Source organism: Pseudopipra pipra, chromosome 1 (genome assembly GCF_036250125.1).
Source record: "Pseudopipra pipra isolate bDixPip1 chromosome 1, bDixPip1.hap1, whole genome shotgun sequence".
Taxonomy (NCBI): Eukaryota; Metazoa; Chordata; class Aves; order Passeriformes; family Pipridae; genus Pseudopipra; species Pseudopipra pipra.
In genome coordinates, this window is record NC_087549.1 from 131,972,908 (window position 1) to 131,995,985 (window position 23,078).

The 23,078-nt window shown below is 35.2% G+C and overlaps 1 protein-coding gene across 3 annotated transcripts in view; it reads right to left on the minus strand.

Moving 5' to 3' along the window:
* ANKIB1 (ankyrin repeat and IBR domain containing 1) overlaps window positions 1-23,078 on the minus strand; it is an 82,802-nt gene that overhangs the window by 23,372 nt on the left and 36,352 nt on the right. For all 3 annotated transcript variants that reach the window (XM_064677708.1, XM_064677718.1, XM_064677699.1), the window contains exons 3-6: window positions 13,791-14,091; window positions 10,625-10,807; window positions 4,107-4,224; window positions 395-603 (exon numbers count right to left, since the gene is read on the minus strand). In XM_064677708.1, the coding sequence (XP_064533778.1) occupies window positions 395-603; window positions 4,107-4,224; window positions 10,625-10,807; window positions 13,791-14,091 (811 nt within the window). The remainder of the gene's footprint in view (window positions 1-394; window positions 604-4,106; window positions 4,225-10,624; window positions 10,808-13,790; window positions 14,092-23,078) is intronic.

Sequence of the window (23,078 nt, forward strand, 5' to 3'; positions counted from 1 at the left end):
CTAAAAAAAAAATTTCAAAAGGCAAGGTTCACAGAACTGAGTACATTTAGGGAAATGGATACAATGAAAGTGAAGATCTTGATAAGGATGAGATGAGAAGTTGAAAAGAGCGAAATGCACTGATGTCACTGCAGCTGGCTAAAATGACAGTTTGTGAGTGACAGCCAAGGTAAGAACAGAATGATTTACATCAGTCAGAGGCTCAACTGTTTTATCACATAGAATGTTTAGGGTGTCAACTTCTCTGTTCACCACTTTTGGCAAGAGAAACACCTTACATCTTTACAAATGCCCTTTCAGAATGGGAGGACGATGCAGCTCTGTCTACACAAGTGCACTATGTTTAGAAATCAGTCTTTTGCCCTGCTAGTTTCAGATCTATTTATAAACTTACCACAGCTGTCTCCAAGTCTCCTGGTGAGGGACTGATTTCATCAGGGGAAGTGACAGAGGAGCGAGTAGTGCGTGGAGTTCGTGGAGAAGGGAGAGTATCCCATGCGTTGTATCCACTTGGAGGGGGAGTTGGCATCTGAACCCCTGAACGCTGGCAGCAATTCTCTGGGTTACACATCCATGCTTCAAGTAACTTCTCCCTGTCCCAGTCTTCAGTAAGTACAGATACAGGCAATTATGCAGCTGACAATATTTAAAATACATACATATATAAATTCTAAGCTAAACCTTTTCAGAATAAATAAGCATGATAAAGTGTGAGTGAATGGAACTTTGGACTACATTTTAGAGAACAAACACATTCCAACATAATACATAATGCAATGTATTTTTGTAAATAATTGCATTGCAAGCACCTCCTTTCCCTGTTACATCAGTCTTAAAATTATTTTTGTTATTTACTTAAAGCAACTGTAGCAGCTAGGAGATTTGATTGGAAACCAGAACTGTACTGACTTTCACAGACAGATGAAAATATAGCAGCCCTCACATCACAGAATTTTTAATATTTTTCCTTTCTGTGAAAAAAGTAATTGTTTAATATGGATTCACTTTTATCTATGTTTTTTTTTTTTTAAAAAATGAAGCCATGAAATTAAGGGAGAAGAACTAAGATCCAAACTGGATTACAAAAAGATTCATGACCTAATGAGTTTCCAGTCTTCAAATATATATTATATATGTTAGTGATGTGTTTCTGGAGAAAAAAGAAATAAAAAAACCCACATGATTACAAAGAAAATTGCATATATTCTTCCTACATTTTATTCTATAGTTAAGTGTTAAAGAATGTTTTATTTTTATTCATAATTAACATTGCTCACTTATATACCAAAAAAGAACTAGTGAAACAAAATGTGTTATATATTAATATCCTAAAACTAAATAAAATCTTTCTTCACAATTGTTTGAAATATTTTGTTTCTGATTTGTAATATTAATTCTAAAGATATATATATATATAGTGGGGTTTTCTATCAAAAATACTTTAAAGTTCTCATTTAAATATAAATCTATCAAATTCCTATATGGATTTGAATCTAAAACCATCAACACTATGCACAGTTCAGGGAAAATTGAATTGGATAAAGAAAGAGAAATTTCCCAGTTTTTTCCTATCACTTAAAATAAATATTTTAAAGTTTGGGTTTTTTTTTAAATGTTAGGTACTCCCAAAGAAATATCAATATTATTAATCAAGAGATGGCTTATTTTTATTGAATATTTTATAAGGAAAAGATAAATAGTATTCCTATACTGTATTAGTGCTGGAAAAAAAGATATATGTCCTAAGCACTGAACTTAGTAAAAATATTGCCTCTGTCAAATAATGATTGCAGTCATACTAAAATCTGCTCCTTCCTAATCTGAAAAAAAAAAATTCTTCAAGGTGAAGATGATTTATTGATCAAGTCCTTACTTGTTTAAACTAAAACATATAATGGGTTAGTTTAATTTCATTTGTTTAAAGATATGGACCCTGAACATATTTACACTTCAAAAATTATAAATTTTATCAGCATTTTTCAAATTACCCTGAGCTTATAATCCTTCAGATGGAAATTGACTGATGTTAAGATACAGATAAAATATAACATTTGCTAAAAATTTTCTTAACTTTCTTTGATTGTACTGTATCTTTAAAATTAGAAAGGGTTAAGATGTGCTACTAAATGGATCCATTGTGTTCTCATTACTAACTTATGAGTTTTAGTAAAACACAAGTTATATTTTCTCAATTGCCTCTCTTTTATCCTGAAATCACCTGCTGTATAATGAACTAGGAGAGAAAAAGAGACAATGTTGAAAAAATACTTGCAGAAAAACTGTAAAGTTATTTATTTTCATGACTGCCATAATAACATGTTTTTATCTTGGATTTAATTCTATGTATTTCTGTCTCTCAATTAAAAAAAAAAAAGAAAAGAAAAATACACTCAATTCTTAAAGACTGTGTCGATAAATTGATATAGTACAATAAGAAAAAACAAAATTTGTTAGATTAAATATTATGTATCTGTGATCTTTCCAAGACTTTAACACATGCTTTTCGTACATGAAATGTAAATTAAGATTTCACATTATTCACTCACGAATTTCAAGATTTAATGCAAAAAACATTACAATTTGACATTTGATGTTTCCCAATAGTCTAAACCTTTGTAAATAGCTCAGTTATTCCTTTTGCTAAGCTGACCCAGTACAGCTACAGGCAAATAGTTGACTTTCTCATGACTCGCTAATTGTCTGTGCTTCTTTCTGTGCACTGGCCAATTGCATTAAGTTACCCCTACATCACTAAGGCAACATCAGCAGAATGACCATTCCAACACAGACTGATTTCTTCTCAACTTTCAAGTCCTGTTTTTTCTAGATGCTGGCAGACATTTCTCCACAGTTTACATCAACCTCACTGATTTTGGACTTATTGAAGACTGAGCTGGGAGTTTGAACAGTATTGTCATAATTTTCCTCTTCAAAATATCTGCAGAGGTTATGGAGCATACTCAGTCAAATATTTATAATTTTTAGCATTCAAATATTGAACATATTATAAATACAATATAAGAAGTAAACAAACATTCAACATTAAAAAATCATATGCAAAGACTATGCCTTAAATATCACACTGGCACATGTTCATGTTGACTTAATTCAATGTTAAAAGGAATGCAAATACCAGCTATGGAAAATAACGTAAAAGAGATGAATTTCAGGCACCACAACTCTTCATGAAAGTCTACCAAAAGTTGTGGGTTTAAAATAATGTTTTCCTATTTCACTTTTCCCTCTTCCATTGATTTTCACAAGGAGCCCACAACAATAATAGGGTATGAAAGCTTAATCCAGTAACACGGTGATGAGCATGCAAACCATTAACTGCCTGAGTAGTTCCTTTGGCATAAAATAACAATGCAGATGCTTCAGTAAGCATAAGTTTTGAATCACTGAATCAAAGCCTAAAGCTTACACTGAGTTTCAGAAATACTTTTGTCTGGAGCAAACACAATGAATTCAGTATATCCTCTTTCTGACAACCCCAGATTAAATTACACAAGAGCACATACTTATTTCAGTGAAATTAAACTAGTTACAGATATGCACACACACTAAAGCATACCCTGTGTTAAAAGCAGACCCTGTATAAAAATCCTTCAAAGGACATACACTTATACGATTTAAACCCCACGGCAATTTCCAAACAATTATTACAATGGTCAGATTGCTTTTATTGCAACAAAAAATAAATAAAAAAAATTGGATCCAGTTTTACGCACAAATATATAGTGGCAGTAAACCAAAGGTCTGACAAAAATAGGTTTGATGAATTTGACTTTTTTAATATATAAAACCATGAAAGTTTTACTTCTGTGTCTCACCAAATAGGACAGCTCTGTTTCTCCACACTGCTCAAGCTAAAATGTCTTCCATTATAATTCCTAGTTTGAATCACTTTCCTATCAGCTTTTCTGTCTGCCTCACTGCTTTCTGACATACTGCAGCTGTACTTCTTTCTGAAGTACTCTGTGGTCTGTTTCCTGCTATTTGATTAACTGTTACTTCTCTTTTACTTGGAAATAAAAGTCTAACATACAACTGCCATTTTGATTTTGCTGAAAACAGTTTCTTTAGACTCTAAGGATTTGGATTACCGTGTGCCCGAAGTAGAGCTTCTGCAGTAAAGAGCGGGGCTTGGAGCATGTCGGCAGATTCCACGATCAGCATATCCTTTAGCCTTCGCAGGTCTTGAAGTCTTAGCCCTTCATATGGCTTTGAGAAGAAGAAACACAATTTATGTCTAGTATTTTCCAGTTAGTCTCTAATGCAGTATTAAAATGAAAGCATTCAAAGCACTGTTACTTATCACCATCTCAGCTGGGAGATGTGACAAAATTTATTCAGGGTGCACACCAATGACCATGCAAAGCTATATTGGAACACTGTCATTTTGCAATATTTATAATACCATCTTTGTACATTTCAAAATCTAAAAGCAGTATCTCTAGAGTTCTCCATTATATCTGGAGGGCATGTTCAAATCTTAAGTTAGCCTAACACTAACTCTCTCAAAAAACCCTAGATTTTCACAGAATCCAGCTGAATTTTGATTCAGTGATTAAGCCTCAGATATTGTGGAATAGGTATGAGAATGCCTGACTAGATTTGAACTAAGGATTTAGAGGAGAGCAAGAGAAAGGATAGGTTAGCATACATTGCATATAGATTCTTTGACACTAACTTTATACGATAATTGAGACCTGTTAACTTTGAATTGATCTGGGGGAGAACACATTGAGATATTAGAAAGTGAGAAGTTGCGAACAGAAGCCAGTACAGGTCTTTTGAGGCAATATTCACAGAAACACAGAAGGGTTGAGGTTGGAAGGGACTTGCAGATAATGTCATTTGGTCAAATCTTCCTGCTCAGGTATGGTCACTTAGAGCTAGCTGCCCAGGACGCTGTCCAGATGGTATTTGAATATCTTCAAGGCTGGGGATTCATTGTACATGAAGATGTCAAAACTCTTTGAGAAACAATGGCCAATTCTGATAGCCCTACACAGTCAGAGCAGATTCCTTCCTAGCCTGGAGCTCCATCTCCTTATTATAACAAAAAAAAAGGCAAATCAGAAAGACAAAAAGGAATAATTTTAGGATTCTGAATTAGCTCCAACCACGATAGCAGAGGTGCATACATATTTTTGCAGACTCCTTTTTAAAACTAAGAAAGGAAGAACATGACAGCAAATAATATATTTGTTAGTGTTCACAGAGAAAACGGGCAAAAGGCAGAAAGAGAAAAAAAAGCGGGAGGGTGTGTACAGAGAATGGATACAGAAAGGGTATTTAAAAAATACTATTATTACATGCACTGATTTTATTTACTCCTATAAAGGTTAGTCAACAAAATATTTAAAGCATTTGACATAAAATGATATGTGCTCAGGACTAATTAGGACCTGCCCACCAAATGGCAAATGTCTTCAGCAATTTGGAGGTGAAAGGACACAGAGCAGCAGTGATAACCACAGTTAAGACCATGCATCATTATTTACTATCTATATTTTGATTTTATGTAGAGCATAGTCCAGGAGTCTCCAGTGCTACATTATAAGCACACACACATGCATACATACATAGCCAGAAAGCAAAAGACTGGTCCTGTCTTTAGATGTTTACAATCTAAGTAAAAGTCTACTGTGCCCTTTGAGGATAACAAACAGAAGGCAGAAGTGATGAGGAGAATGAATACCCTGGGCTTCTAAACGATTTTCTTCTTTTGAGACACCTACTCTAAAAATATAACTTCCTTCCTATAATCTAGACATCACAATAAACTCCATAAAATGCACCTAAAACCATAACCGGCTCCCACAAGGATGTCTCCTGTAAGCTAATCAGTAAAATAAACAGGTGCTTCTCACTATTAGGAACTTTGTGATCAGCAAGAGCCACGGCTCTGCACTGGGTCTTTGTCCTTTTTTAGAAAGCAAGCAAAGCAGAAGAGAAATGAACTGTGAGTGTCCTGACCTATATCTTGTTTGTCCAAGTTCAGGGAGTTTCTGTATGTCCTTCCAATACTGACCATGCATGACTCAGTAAAGGACAATCTGAACATTAATGGCTTGCACTAAAATACATCTAGGCCACTTGATTCATAGTATGCTGGAATTTGACTGACCTTCTTAATTTCTTACAAAAGCTTTAATTTATAAAAACATGGGTGCCAGAATGATTATAATTGTGCGTATGTACAGCAAAAAAAGGGAAGCAAAGAGTAAATCATCGTGAGTGCATTTGAACTGCATTCTGAAATGCAATTGTAAAACAAGTAGCTTTGTCAGCACAACAGTACTCAATTCTTGAAGACCATATATATCATAAGAAGAAATGTCTTTTCCGTTAAACTTGCAACATATGCGCATATTTTAGGACACAGTATTTTATCCTGAAATGCAGATATGCTCAAAATTATATTTAACTGATTGGTTCTAGGTCAAACACTGGCAAGTATCTCCCTTGAGTAACAGACTATTACATTATCTCAGCTGGAGCATTCCACACAACCCAGTGGGGATTTTTGGATCTTCAGTTTTTAAGAATCCTAATTTTATCTTTTTAAGTAATGAGGGAAATATTTCCTAAGAGTGTGTTTGAAACTTCAGACATCTGTTTCATAAAGTAATATATGAGCCCACAGAAGAAGCTGAAAGAAAAGAAATTTTAGGCTGACACTATTAAGTAGCTTAATCTGGAAATTCCAGATCAAAGACTTTATACAATGGGAACCCTTAACAATGTTAATGTGTACAAGACAGTTTTGTAGAGACTCGTGAAGATACAGTCTTTAGTTACAAGGATGCACATCCTTTATGTAACATCACAGAGCTTTGTTTTAAACTACTTCAAACGTTGATGACTTGTCTCTGCAAAGCCATATACTATAAAAGATTTTGATTACAGCCTGTGATGCTCAGAGACCTCCTTTAATGCTCATTTATTGAGGAGCTCTTTATTGATATTTTCTGTGAAAAAAGACACCGTTCAATATTAGCATCATTCAACTATATAATGATTTTGAATATACTATTTGAATTACTACTTTAATGCATTGTTGAGCTTCTCATTACAGATTCCAACACTTTCGTATTCTCAAGAGCTGTTCTTTTAAACTATTTTCTTCTCAAGTTTTTACCATTAACATTTAGGTATCATAAATTACATATTTTTTTTCTCCTGAAAATACTTTTAGTATGTAAGATGACTATTTTAACAGTTCATTTCAAACTATTATTATTTTCTTCTCTTTTGAAGTACCATTAAAATAGACAGTGGCAAAGTAACTATTTGCTACAGTGATGACTAAAAAATTGAATGGTGTCAAAACATTTCACGTAAATATTTTACGTTATGGGTGGATGGAATTCTACAATTAATGAAGTCATATATTAAAAAAATTATTTATACTCCATTTAACTCATTCAAGTATAATTATATGCACTATATCTACATAAGTGTACATATATTTTAACTAACTGTAGTCCCCTTCTTTCACTTAATAAACCATTCTCTATCTGTAGAGATTAAATAATTTTTAATAATTTTAGATAACTCCTTGCTCTTTGTACTTATGGTATTTGCATTACTTGTATATTTATATGACGTCAATTCAGGAACTGAAGAAAACCATTCCAATTACTATACACTCAATAAATTATCTGTGACACATTCACTATCAGTGTATTTCTACAGTATGCAGTGGCACATATGTAAAATGAATGAAGAAATCATACACTCTGCTATTGCACAATAAATTCCACCGACTCTGAGTAAGGGCCAAAACTGTTCTGGATGATCTGCTCTGAGGTACTGCTCATTCCCAGGTGTTTCTTATGTAAGTTCATAACATTGTATGATGTGATTGGAAGGAAGAATGTGGTTATCTCCCAGGGATACATAACCAAGACAAATATGCTCCCATACTACAGTAAACAGAAATTTAAAAGACTGCGCAAATAAAACAACCAAAACTTATAAAGGCAGTTTAAAAATAATCACTTACTGTCATATTATTTAGTCTATCTTCAATTAGATTTAAAAGATAAACATAAACTTAAGATTTTATGTAACAAAGATTTTTTTTTTGAGATTGTTCAACAAAGTAAGAGCAAAGAATCAAGAAAAAAAGGACTGTTCTCCTGTAAACACAGCAGGTCTGGAAGGGGAGGTATTGGGTACTATCATTCCAGATACTATCGTGCATATCATAAACACTGGAGTTAAGTCCATTTGCCTGTTTTGCCTGGAAAGAAATCCTATTCATGGTTTTCAAATGCATCTTTTCCTGTAACCTTCATTTAAGGGACGAAGTTCCTTTCAAAATGCACTTCTTCATATTGAAAGTATTTTAATTATTCATGAATGAATATTCTGTGTCTTGGAAGGATGTTGAAGGGCACCACCAAATGATTACAGGCTAAATACGTTTAACAAGCATTTTGTACACTCAGTACCTCAGTGTTTAATAATATATAGAAATGAAATTGAGAGGAAAAAAATACAGGACCATCTTTGAGAGGCAATTTTGGTGAAGCATCTGTGTTTTGGGAAAGGCTTTTGGATTACTTCTCATGCCCCATTAAGATAACAGATGGAGGCATCACCATAGCCAGTGGTAATTGCAGCTTCCACTGCCCATTCCAGACATTCGTGCACAGACCTGTAGGATGAGCACATGTGGTCATTTGGATTGCAGTTCAGTGCAAGTCTTTCTAAGGCTGGTTTTTTTTCAACTGAAAAGCCCACCCTGAGGGCTAAGACTGAAAAATGACCTTCTCATGGCTGCATGCTCTTGTTATCTCTCTTGTGCCAGCACTTGTGCTGTTACAGCTAAGCAAGAAGTTAGGGAAATTATCCCACTGAAAAGTCACAAGGAAAGAGGAGAAAAACCAGAAGGGAGCACACAAAGGCAGAATCGCTCTATGTAAATCCCCAAGATAATCAATTAGTGTACTGAATTCCAGGCTGACATTTTTTGGGATTTGGGAAAGCTGCCCTGGTATGTGAGACGGACAACTGCATATTTTCTTGTAACTATCAAGTCTTTAAGCTGGTTTTGCTCAGCATCCACTTTAAACAGTCACGAGACAGTATTTTCTCTTGCCGAAATGCCTATTCAAGTGGTTCTTGATTTGTCCCACCCATATTTGTAAGTTCCCTGTTCTCTTAGCTGTGCTGATGTATATGCCAGAAAAGTCATGGTATAAAGATAAAAATTAGTCAGCCTAAATAAAACAATTACATATTACCACTCTTTAAAACTTTTTTTTCTTTTAAGCCTAAACATTGCTATGATCCAGCTGACAACATAACCATCCAAACAGTTCTACTTGTATAACCAAAGGAGTGGTAAACTGTAATTGTAGCAGGAAACCGCTGCAGTCTTTTAAAGTGTTTCTGCCAAGAGAGAAAATATCATTTCCAACTATCTTCTTACAGCAATATGGAAATATTCAGAGAAATTAAAATGAGTTAATTACATTTGCTATTTCAATGTAAATTCAAGTATATTAAACCTCATCTCAAAATGTCTCATCTAGGAATAAACAATCTAATTAAGCTTGTTTATATTTGAATTTATCCAAAAAAATTAGTAAAGAAATTAATTGAACAGTACAAAAACCTTCTTACTTTCAAGTAAAAGTGACCATTAGTGGCATTTTTCATGGGAACAGTTGATGTGATCTAAGTCTACTCACATCTAAATCTAAATGAATTTTCTTTTAAGCATCATTAGGTCCTAGGTGCACTAAGCTAGTAAAAGGCCAGGCCATGCTCTTTTTGAGGGAAGTAGCCATAGAAAAATCTACTGCCCTTTAATTTAAACAGAATTACTTTGTAATATTTACTGAATGATATTATCTATGTATACTTATTTAGAATTTTATATAATTAAAATCTGATCATGGGTGGGGAGGGAACTTTTACTCAGAATCTTTCTGGTCAAATTATTCTTACTGAATCATAGTCATGTGTAAGGCATAACAGAATTCAAGCAAATTTGTGTCAGTGAATTGTCTCTCTCAATAATTGACTTGGAAACAACACCACCTGTTATTACCTGTTTTTCATACCAGTTCTGGTATGCAGTAGCTTCAGGCATCATGTTATAAAACAAGAAAGGAAAGGCACTGTTTTGAAGTTTTGTACTACTCAGCTGATTTTTGGTAACATTCAACTAGTCTCAGTCTGGGAAGATCCACGAGAACAGTTTCCCTTCTCTATCCCACAGATTTTCTCCTTTTCAGAATTTCTCCTGCCCTCATTTTTGAGAGAAAAAGTCATCTTAAGAAATAAAAAAATATAAAAAATGTTTGGTCAAGGGAAACTGTTTCCAAGCTGGCCCCACTGTATCTTCTTCAGCCTTACAGCCTGCAACCCTCTCAAGACAGTCCACATAATTAAGTATATGAATAAAATTTCTGATTAATTTTGACAATGTATTTATGTTCTCTGAGCTTAACCTGAAAGTTATAAAGAGCTGTGCTAAAATCAAATTGTTTACAAAGTACAGACAGTGCCTACTGAAATACTTTGCAGACTTTTGTCACAATGTAACTGCTACAAATATAAATGTGTAGAATACTTCAGATTTAGAGTATCCTCTGACCTCTTTTTTGTCTAAAGCGGCATACTCAGCTTCAATGCTTTCAGCTTCAGGATCACGTGAAAATACCATTCGAGACTCCAGGTTAAGAGCCAGCTCTTTGTGGTGCTGTTTCTCTGCACAGTCACATGGGGTATCTTTATTTTCATTTTCTGCAAACAAATCTCCACCATGTTTTACTAGAAGCTGAAAAGTAAAATGGCAAAGTAAACAGTTATTAATTAGCAACTCTAATAACAGCCTAAAGAAAAGGCAAGCCAGTTAAGAAGAGAACAAAAAATATGAAGAAGAAAAACAGAGAGACAAATATAATAACAATGGTCTTTGGAAAAGAAAGATTCTCAATAGTTATTAAATAAATTACTGCTTGATTTTATGTATAATTAGACCTATATCCACCATAATTCCACAGAACCACAAAATCTCAAAAGTATATTACCAGGCACTGCTGTACAATGTCTCTGTGAGATTTTAAAGACTAAAATACTGTTATACTGATATAGTCAGTGCTCCATAGAAAATGAGAGGCCTGAGGCCCCCAAGCACCTGGCAAGATGAAACACTTTTAAATATTCTTTCTACATGGGTATAACTCCACCATTTGTCCCAGCAGTGGTACACTGGTAGTGACAGAAAATGGGAGGTTCCTTGGGTAGGAAGGATGATAGGGTACCAATTCACAGGGGGAACAAAATACTGCCGGTAGTACCTTGGTTTTGAGGTGAGAAAAGTGAAATGAAATAATGCTAATGGCAATAGTTCTAATATGGTCTAGTATTGGGCCATTTTACCAAAGTTGTCTCTTGACAGTAACCCCCCCAAAATGCAGTCTCTAGCTAATAAACACTAATTGTTCTGCTCTCATTAACTTGCCAGCCTTGTCTCTTGCTATAAACTGATCTGACAACATATGCACAGATCTTAAAGGCCAAAGTGGACCATTTTGCCTATTTATTATTATCTATTATTTGTTTATTATTATTACTTACACTGTGACAGAGTGGAATGCATCCGCATGAAATCAAATGTATTCACCATGAAAGTTACTTTTTTCTATTCAGTAGTTTGGGGTAAGCACATTAACTTTGCCCAAACTATCATTAGCAATGGGCTCCACACAGCTGTTCTGCTCAGAGGAGAAGTCGAACATATGTGAATGGAGCAGTACCAAGACTGCACATCTGACTATCAACTCCAAACAAATCAACTAGTAGGTGGTTCATCTGCAAGGATCTATATTTGGGTTTTCCTTTTCTTATTTGGGTGTGGTGGGGATAGGGGAAGATACAGGACTGAGGTTTTCCTGCAAAGTTACAGGAAAGGAGGGAGATGATGAAAAAGGAATGCTGTTCTGAAGTGAGAGTAACCACCACAAAAACCGGGCGAGAGGTGGTCCTGGGGTTCTCTACTGGAGAGACGAAGGACAACTTGAGGATTAGGCAATTCAGTTGATGTTAACCATCAAAGAACCACTCATTAACAATTTCCAAAATATACTTAGAATCATCACTCTTGCAGAAGCAGTAAAAAGACAAATAACCCACTGCCTACTTTAAAAAAAGTGGTACTAAATAAAAGTCAAGTGGAAAAAAATTCTAGAAAGATCAGAAGAATCTTTCAAGATAGTGTTACAGGACAGAATCGTACAGGTAATAAGAAGCTGAAGATGTCTCCAGATGAAGAATATGTGAAGAACATAGCCTGGGAAAGGTAAATGTAAAATCACAGTAAAGAAGGATCTGACTGTTTTTTGAGCAGTATACCAAGTGCATAACAACTCAGAATAAATAATTTTAAAACATCACACAGAAAATATGTCAACATGTTTGTAAAGTTGTTTGCTGGACAAAGTGCAAAAGCAATCTCAAATAACATAAAAGCAGAAAAGTGGTATGAAATGTTGGAGTCCAGGTTCTCTCTGGATATACAATATATACTTTATGAAGGACACAAAAGTAAGTCTTTCAAACTGAAGTCTCAGCACAAGAGGTTCTAGAAAAATCAATAAACCAATACAGTAATACAGATAGCCAGCATCAGATGGTACTAATATTCAGGAGTCCTAATAAAACTTAAATATGAAATTTCTTAACTGTTTATTATAATATGCAACATATTGCCTAAATCTGTCACAGTACAAGATTAGAAGGTAGGAAAAGTAGCCCCAATACTAAAAATACCTCCAGAGAAAGTCAGGAAAACACAGGGAGAGCATAATTTTTTACTGTAGAGACCAGTAAGTCCAAGGGGTTCTGGGACCTGACTGTTTAAGGTATGAAGTAGCTATCTAGAAAAGCAGGTGGATAAAGAGGTGATGTAAATTTTGCTGATATCAAGTTAATGAGTGAAGTGTAGTCTCAATAAACATGAAGTTATGCACAGAAGAAAAAGAATGTAAATTTTACATATAAACGCTGAACTCTGAGTCAATTCTTGCCATTGAAAAAACAAATCTTGATGTGAAAATAGAGGGACTTATGAAGATGTTAGCTGTTTTTGAAAATGTTAGATGTCTGTTCTTCTGTTCTTTAAATTAAATTACCAGCACAATTAAATACTAGTTCTCATTACTTGATACAGTTTAAAAATAAACCTTCAAAAGTCATTCCTAATTACTCACTGCTATCCACTACTTCCATAAACATTAATTTTTAATTTGTGAAAAGGTAATTAAGTATGTTAACACAGATATATGGCGTCCTCTAAAAAAGTTGGGCACTGTAAATTAAAGACATGAAACCTGTTCTTGAAACATGGAGAGCATTTCCCAGTCTCAGTACAGAGCAAAATAAAAAGAGTTCTGATTTTCTCTAAGGCAGTTTTCACGTCTCTTTACACATACAGGTATGCCTATGCCTACTTTAAAGCTTTTTCTCCACTGTTACAGTCTTGTAATTAATTTCAACTTTTATAAGCCTACAGGAGTCTTCTTAATGTTGAGGGCTTTATGTTATGAAGTTCATATATATATAATACATTTCTTTATTGTTTTCTACAGTGTATGTTTTGGGCTGTTTATCTCTGCAATTTTTCCAATTAATGAAAAATAGAATTAAAAAGTTAATTCAATATACTATATGAGAATCTGCCCAAATCAGCTTTGTGAAACATTGTATGTTGTTTACTAATAACCAGATATATGAACTTATAATTATATATGAACTTTTACCTCGACACAGGTTTTCATCCCTGAGGCAGCAGCATAGTGCAAAGGTGTATTTTTTTTGTTATCAACAGCATCAATGGCTGCTCGTTCATATTGTCCTTCATCCAGCTTTGCTCCCTTCCACTTCAGGATCATTTGCAGACAATCTGCTCTTCTGCAGTCATCTTCTGAGGGTCGTGCCAGGCGAGGATGAAGAGCTCCTTCTGAGATCATGATCTGAGGTCCCATACACAGTAAGTGCATAGATGTCTCATTGTGCACATTCCGTTTATTTGGGTTACCATCTCTAACAAAAAGGAAAGTTCTGCAAGGGAGGGGAAGAATAAAAGAAAAATAATTAGCACACAATGCCATTCATTTTCCTGAAGTGGGAAGAGTCTATTATGACAGCTCTCTTTTTCTTGCAAAGATTCTGATTAGCCATGTTAGTGATGAACGTTCTTTAACAGATAATTACTACTGGACAGCACTCCTCCATTTCTCTTAGGAGCCGAGAGCCAAGATCAAGATGAATTATTGAAATATCACTAAGTATCATATATAATCTGTCAGTGTGTGAGATAAATTTTAATTGGCAAAGTTTATTCTACAATTCTGTGTTGTATTGTGATAAATGTTATTAAGTCACAAGATTGATGAAGAAGATAATTTATTTCTTCTGCTCTGTGTCCTGAATAGTAGTACATTTGGTAGTTTGCAAATAGATGAATGAGCAATTTCTTAAAAATTCATTCTCCTTTCCTGTATCTTTAGTCAGATGTCAATGCAGCACTTACTACTTTTTAAAATAATTTAAATACTTTTCCTGCCAGCCCTGCACGCATTGAGGAAAGACTTTCTCACTCCAGAATATATGGAAGTGCAACATAATGCAAATCCTCCCCTATGCAGATGACGGAGGTTGGCAAGAATTTAAGTCTCCTCTTGAATGCTTTAGAGGCAAAGTGGACAATAAACTACACCAGCAAAAAGGATCTGCTTAGGAATAAAAGGGAAACAGGCTGATTCTTAGAATCACAGTTTTGAATCCTAACAGCTCCTGAGACAAAGCAGCTCCCTGCTGCTTCTTGCCAGCAAGGATTTTTAGAAGTTACAATCCAGATCTGAAAAGGAAGAACTGAAACAAATCATACAAGCCCTGTGAACCCAAACTTGCTTTAGCCTTTTGATGTACACTAAAATAATATTTTTTTCTTAAGGGAGAGTGAATGTTAGGAAACGGCAGAGAGGAAAGACCACCTCTTTGAAGCACTGGGGGCAGAGAGACAGCAATGGTGAAAGAATTCCATGCGAGGGGAGAAAGGACAGTTAGTTCCCAGAGAGGTAATATCAGGGTAAATCAGAAGCATGGCACGTACGTTCAAGAAGTCACTGCAGAAATGCCTGCACTGTTCCCATAAACCACCCCCCACATAAAACCTGCAGAAAACACTGTATGTCTCCTCTCCAGGCTGTTCCCTGACTCAAAATAGTTTACAAATATGAAAAAAACCAGTTATTCTGGAATCCTCATTATATCAGCGCAGGGAACCAGCTTCTACCCTCCCTGACCTCATCCCTAAGACCGATTAAAAACAGTTTCAAACACTTTCAGGCAGCTCAGTCACCTGAAAGCAGGTGCTGCCTAAATAAAAAAATCAGACAATATTGCTCTTGGTGAACAGTGGTGAGCAGAAGAACTTGGTAACCAAACTGACAAAAGAAAATGTTATTTACCTCAGTTATTGCCTTATGCTATGGTTACAAGTCTAAATGCCATCTCCTCTTTCTGTTGTCCCTGAACACATCCCACCGGGCACCACATGGTACACTTTTCTCTCAGAGTTTGTCAATGCTTTGTTCAGGACAAAGAATAATCCTAGAACTATTTTATTAATAAAGGAAGAGGTTGTACAGGGTGGATGTGGAATTTCCCTTTTGGAAATTATTGAAAGCAGTCTGGACAAGTATTTCAGTAGGAAAAATTAGGCACAGATGGTCTGGTCCTGCGACAGAAGGATGTCTTGATGGTAGCTGTTTCTCAGTCAGAATTCTGTCCTTTCTTCCTCCTGAAAATCTCTGAGCAGTTTGAATTCATAAGGAAGCTTATTGTCAAAATGCTGTTTCTTTTAAATAAGTGGCAACAAAGTATTCAGAGGAAAAGATAAAAACAAAACAGTCTCCTCTACGTTGCCCTATTTTGGCAGCAAAATTGTTCCTTAGAGAAATCTCTCTTTCATTCCATGATAGCTGACATGATAGATGCATTTGTTAGGAAATATCAATATGCCAAACTTGAGATTAAAGATCTTGTCAAAAAAATTTACAGCATATTTTGTTTGCTTGGAGGTTTTTTGTTTGTTTTCGGAGGAAAGGGATTTAGCAACACAGGCTAAATGCTTCAGAGTCAATTACATGAAATGGTAAGATAACCAGTATCAAACACTATCTAAAATCAATTTGCTGGTTTGAATTAGCTTTTCATAGTATGAAACTAGAGACAGAAAGAAAGGAGGGGAAGGAAGGTGGGAAAGATGGAGATAGAAGGAGGGAAATGGGTGGGAAGGAGAAAAGAATGGAGGGAGGAAGGGAGAAAAAGATAACTCAGTGGAGGACAAGGAGATGTATTCTATAGAGGCACTTGGATATGATCAGCTCTTCAGTGCAAGGTGAAGTCAAGCCAGTGTTGAAAGGACCAGGTGAACCCATGACTTCAAGTTCAGAGAAGATGACTAGTATCCAAAAAAGGGTAAATTTTAAATCCACAAATTCATTATTCAACAAGACTCCATTTTTAACAGTGGTATTTGGTGCATAAGACTTCCACAGATCAGTTCTGTAGACTCCTGCAATTTGGCTCACAACTTCAGAGGTATAAGAAGCTAAATTTTGCCTGGAAATGTACTGATAGAGTGAAAATATGCATTGCCTATGGGAAATATCACTTAACTGCAAGGCAGCCAGACTTTACTCTAGTTGCAGCTTCCAGATTTTGCTTTAAGCTGTAGCTCTTTGCAGAATCCAAACTTGAGGTGACAAAAGCATGAAAAAAGTGTTGAAGAAGTGACAAAAAGGAAAGGGCTGTAACATTTACACCTACCACTATCTGCATTTGCAGAAAAGCAGCAAGAGACTCAGGATCGCAAGGCTGTGAACTTGAATAATAAACAACTGGGACATGCCCTCAGTTGGGAAACTAACATCAACACAACCATTTCTTCAGGTTTTAATAAAATTTTTAATGGTTGGGGGCATGAAAAGCACCACATTTACAGTCTCCTTGTCTCTCTAAACAAATGCCATATACATTATAGCTATATATAGACATACATCATTGGAACTAGGTGATCTTTAAGGTTCCTTCCAACTCAAACCATTCTGTGATTCAGTGCTATATATATATGCACATAAAACCATACGGAAATGTACCTATGTGTGGAAAAATAAAACCAAAATAAAAACTAGTGTAAAATGAGATTATAAAGGTAGTTCTGACAGCTGGAGACTAAAGCATGTCTGAATGAACAAAAACAGTGAAATGTACCGATTTTTGAATGCAAAGCACTTATGTATACTATACAAACTACACAGAAAATTACACTGTTGCTTTAAGCAAGACAAGTAAGGTACTAGAAAAAGGTGAGCTGCAGCAATAATGCAAAATAATCTGCACAGGGTTCCCTTTCACAACATCCCCTCTGCTCCGTGGGTTGGACAGATCTTTAAGTACAGCTTGCTAAAGAAAGTTACACTGCAAACTCCAGTGAAGGTATAAACCTAAAGCTCATAGCCTAAAGAGAAGTATGAGAATTAAGAAAAGTATTTTAAGAGCATTAAGAGAAGTATAGGTAAGCGGTGAGTTATAACAACAAACAGAAGAGCCAAGTCCTGTTACCCAATAATTTAAAACTCATATGCAATGAATTAATTCATACAATTATTGAATGTTCAGCTTCCAACACAGTAGGACAATATTAATGCATTAAACATTGAATAATGCTGATTATTGCACTAACTCAAAGTACTTTTCTCCCAAATGTAGTATAACAAAACAACCACAGTACTAGCAAGCACTTGAAGAAATCTTTTTAGTCATTACTGGTTTAAATCATTTTGTGAAGAGTATATTATTTACCTGATGTTGAAAGCCACATAGAGTAAACATAATTATTGATATTTTTATTTGTTATATAGTGCTAGAAAATTATTTATTAGTACTTAAAGTTTCTTCTCTGTTTCACTGAGATTCTTAAGTCTTTCTTACAGCCTAGGAATCTCCTGCATCAGTAAAAACCTGGACAGGAGAGAATGACTATTCCTACTGTAAAACAAAGACTATGAAAGAAAACCCACAATTATCCTGATTTTTTGTAAGCCTTAATTCAGTTGGCCCCTTGCCTAAGAACTGTTATTAACACTACCAAAATTCCCACAAACACTAGGAGTATCCTGTTGTAGTAAGGTGCAAGGTTATACCAGTGATAATTTGGACTAAGAGCAAAGAAAGCATCCAGGAGGCTGTCAATGATACTGTCACCACTGCTGATGGAAGTCTGTGAAGAGTTAATTTTCCTTCTGAAATTTGAAATCTTCACAGACATTCCAAGGTCCCTTATGTCGAGTAATCCACTCCGGCCTCCAATTCTGTATTTTTCTTAAATAGAAATGCCTCCATTTGTTCCCATTCATATGACTCCTACCAAGTATGGTACATCTGCCCATATAGGTCAAATAATTTCCTAGTACTCAATTTCTGCAGATTTTCAGAGAAAATCACCAATCTGAGAAGCAAGTCCAAACTACAGCAACATATGAATCACATCTTTTACTCAGAGAAATCTCAGGTTTAAATGGAAATCTTTTGACTCTCTCAACATGTGCTCTTCTGGGCCAATTTCACTTACGGACTTGACGTAACGTTCCATTCAAAAATATTACCTAGAATGCAAGCACTGTCTTCACTCTCTCCTATACTGGCTCTAAAAAGCCTTACCATCTTTTTCACTGTATTGCTATAATTTCACCTATGGTTTCTCCGAATAGCTCATTTCCAAAAGACTATTAAATGATTAAAAGTAGGTCAGCATCCGCATCTGAGTTCCATTTCTGGACTGTTTCATGTCAACGGAGTAGCCCATCAGCTAAAATACACCTAAGAAAGGTCTTATACAAATATGCATCAATAAAGAACTTTGTATGCTCTTTACTAAAGAGATGCAAACAGGTTGAAAAGTTTCTCTGGTTTAGTGGTTTTGTGTCAGCAAATATGATTAAGTATGACCTTCTGTACAGAGATAGCAATCTTTGGCTTTGTACAACACAAAAAAGCAAGAGGCACAATGTGCAGGAGTGGCAAGGAGATACAACTGAATTGTGGAGCACAGATCCAGAGATAGTGTACACCAAAAGTAAGGAACACAAAACTTGGCTAATCCTTACATTTGTTTTACCATGGGCTAAAAAAAAAATCATGCTTTATATATAGTTCCTATGTCTGTTAGGATGAAGAGCAGCATTAAACACAGAATTAAACAATTCCTGATGCAAAAATGTATCAATAACATCTGTAAGTTACTTGCAACCAGAAATCTATTGATTTATTTATGAGCTACTTGAGTTTGGCCTTCCCCTGGACGGTCATAATACTGTTTCCAGGATCCCATGCCACTTCTGGATTTTATTTCAATATTCTGAGTGAGATTTCAAAAGAAATAGAGCTGAGTGCCAAATTAGAAGTGGCTTCCACTGGACCTGGCTGCTTACCAGCAGCTTTTGTGACAGCCCTCTGTAAAGTAAAATCCATGTGATTTACATCTCTGTCTCTGGTCCTTTCTTATATACATTTCTTTACAGCTAGAACCAATTCTTGAACATGGGTGTCAGCCTTCCAGCCTTCTCTCTAAATCCCATTTTTTTCCGAAAAGACCATCCATGCTGAATTCTCTTCTCACATAACTGTGAGACTATTATTTTTAAACTGGTCTCAAAAAAATGTCAGATGAAATAATAAACACGAAACTACTAATGAGTGCATTCATCTTCACCTTTTAAACACACAGATTTCTATTTCTGAGTGGGACTACTATCTAAGTATCAGCTTGTAAATTACTTAGCAGTGTATGACATCTAGTGTTGATATTATTTATACAGCAATAATTATGAAATTCCACAGCAAATACTAACAAGCTTTGCATCACTTCTATTTCTTAAAAGCTATGAATGTTACAGAAATTATCTCATCTTCCTCTATCTCTCCCTCCAGTAAAATTGTTTCAATTTGTATGTTGCTTGATCTTTAATGACACTAATTTTTATTTTCCTTAAATGTCTCAATGACATAACTTTATTATGTTAAATTGAAAAAAATTTGCAAATTTAAATAATCAAATCATCCACAGTCTGAATTTTGACAAAAAGGAAAACTGGGTCAATATACAATGTCACTGAATATTCTGCTTGGATTTTGCATTTAGGTATAAAAGTTAATGAGTTATTTCTGATGAATTTACTTCTGTTTATCAGAAACTGCAAGTCTCTCAGTCATTATTCCAGTAACTACTGAGTCAACAAATCTCTCTGGTAAGGAAGCCACGTGTGACTCTAACCCTAGGGTGAAGTTAAGCCATTTGACACAATGATTCAGCAGTTACCAATCAACTCGACAGAGTCACAAGCTCTACCTGGCAACAAAATTAGTTTAAATAAAGATTTGGTCATCTCAGCTGTGAAGGACCAAAGATGTACTCCAGTATAACCCAAATAAAATTTTACTTTGCCCGTGGTAAAATGTTCACAAAGGCTCTACTAAGGAGAACAGACAACACAGAATAAGCAATCTTTAATAGCATGCTGCACTAATCTATTGCATCTCACCACCACTAACAAAGCAATTTTATTCGCAGTGTCTGATTTCCACAAGGAGAGAAAAATAAGAACAATTTCCTAACAGTGCAGAAACACCTTGCAGCAAGAAGAGGCAATAACTCAACATACTCAACAGTAGTAGCTGTAACTGGAGAGCAAGGCTGTGTGTGTTGTGAGCAACAAATTCCACAGGCATCACATATCTTCAACCTACTAAGGTTAAAATAACCAGAAATCAGATAGAAAAAAGGCCAGTTTTAAGACCTGAAAACATAGCAGCTGACTGGATGAGCTTTGCTTGTTGGTCAGACTATTAGGATTAAGTCTAGCCACTGTTTTGGATTTTGTGAGGAAGTCATGAGGAGCACCAGGGAAGATACATTGGGAAGCTACACACACCTAGTCAGGGAGAACGGCTTTTAAGTGAGATTTTGAGCCTTCAGGAAAAACCCCAAGGAAGTCAGTCAAGTAAGGGTCTGAGTTTTTCAACCTGCCTTACTGTACTTTAGAAGACAGTGCTCAAGTGGGTGGCAGCCTTTGAGAAACCTACCAAATGCTACTGCTGCTATTCCCTGTCTGTAGCTGCTCCTCCAAGCGTCCCCTCTGTTTTCTGTCTTTGGCAGTTTTCTCCAGTGGGGATTCAGTCACAGTAAGAACTTGCTCAGTTTTAAAGGCTTCTTAATTTTATTGTCTCTCACTATATCACAAGCAGTATCTCCCACAAGTAGCATTCATGTCTCATATTGTAAAACTGCCAAAGAGTTCAATTTACAGCTTTGCAGGTGCTTACTATTTGATTTTACACATTTAGTATAATGTAGGATAAGATTCATCTTTGCAGCTCTGGCAACCTATAGTGCAGACAACTGTGGCTGATCCAGTTCTCTTAAATTCCCTTTAAAATCAATGGGAAGAAACAGGCACTTCTGGCACACAAGTAATTTAAAATATTTTATGGTCAACTTCACAATACGTGAATTGTGCTGTTGCCTTCACTAATCATTCTGACTAGATTATTACCTAGGCCCACACTGACTATAAAGGGGGCCTAGCATGAATATTTCCAATGCATACATACATACTAATATATTTTAAATATTTATCTGTGTAATTGTTGATAATTAAAAAGAAGCTTGCTTTTTGTTGTTCAAAGTGAATAATCTAGAGAATGACATTCTAATAAACTATTCAGATAAAATATTATAATGTATCATAAATTTTAAGTTATTGAAACAGGACAGAATTATTTTGTTATGTGGGAGAAAGGGAATATAGTTAGGTAGCTATCTTTTATACTAAATTCAGAAGTCAAAACTTTTAAAAACTACTTTTAGGAAAGAAGTTTAGTCAACTATTATGCCTTCATAATCTTTTTTCCCAAACGAGTTTTAAAATTGCCTGGAGAACACCAAGAAAATTTAGTCATTCAAAGAGTTACCATGAAGAACAAAAAAAAAGACTCAAAGACTCCTTCAGGTTTTCTGAACAACCTACTGAAAACATCCATACATTTCATAAAAATTTCCTTACCCTGGAATCCTGTTGTTCTGATTAATAGCTCCATATTTTTCCCATTTGTCCTTATTAGACAAAGAGTTTCTAAGAACCTTACTATTTTTCTTTTGCTCACATTTATATCAGAAGTACAGTTACAGAAAGTAATTTAAAAGGGAACATCAGACTTACTGGCAAAGTGTTGAATAGATGTTCAGAAATTTGATAAAGAAAGAATATGATTTGCAGCACCTTTCTGAAGATTTTAGCACAAATGATTTAGGTCAATTTGGATCTCAAAGTTTAAATATTCGCAGAACTTCTGCCAGTCAAAACAGTGAAGTAGCCTCTTTTTGATTTCCATCTCCAGAAAAAATAATATCTGAAATTTAGAGCAGCTTCAGCCTTATCTGAAAATAAGCAACCACGGGACCTCTCTAATGCCAGATGATCTGCAAAGAAGTTAACAGGGTTTTCTCCAGTACTTCTCCTTAACATATATTTTTGCAGCACAAAAATCTTCTAATATCCTCTCAACTTCAAAGAAATCTTGTTCTGAAAAATAATCTACACACATGTCCCTCCAATTCATCCAAAACTAGTTTTCAACTCAACTGCAAAAAGAATAAAAGCCAACAAAACCTGGCACGGGAAGAGACAGTCCCGAATGTGCTGTGACAAATGCAACATTCCCTCTGATGTCAACAAGTTTTCTGGCAAATTCACCCTATATAACATATTGGTAATCTCAATACACTTTTTTTCATTGCATTACAATTGCTTAGATCAGTCATTTCTGAAACCTCTTAAACAGCCAGAAAAGGACTGTAGCTGAAATTCCAAGAGATGCATATTTATTTAAGTTTTTATAAAATATATAAATATATAATATATAAAATATCAGCCTAGAGGAAACCACCATTATTTTGATGTTCTGTCACTCAACTTAAGTGA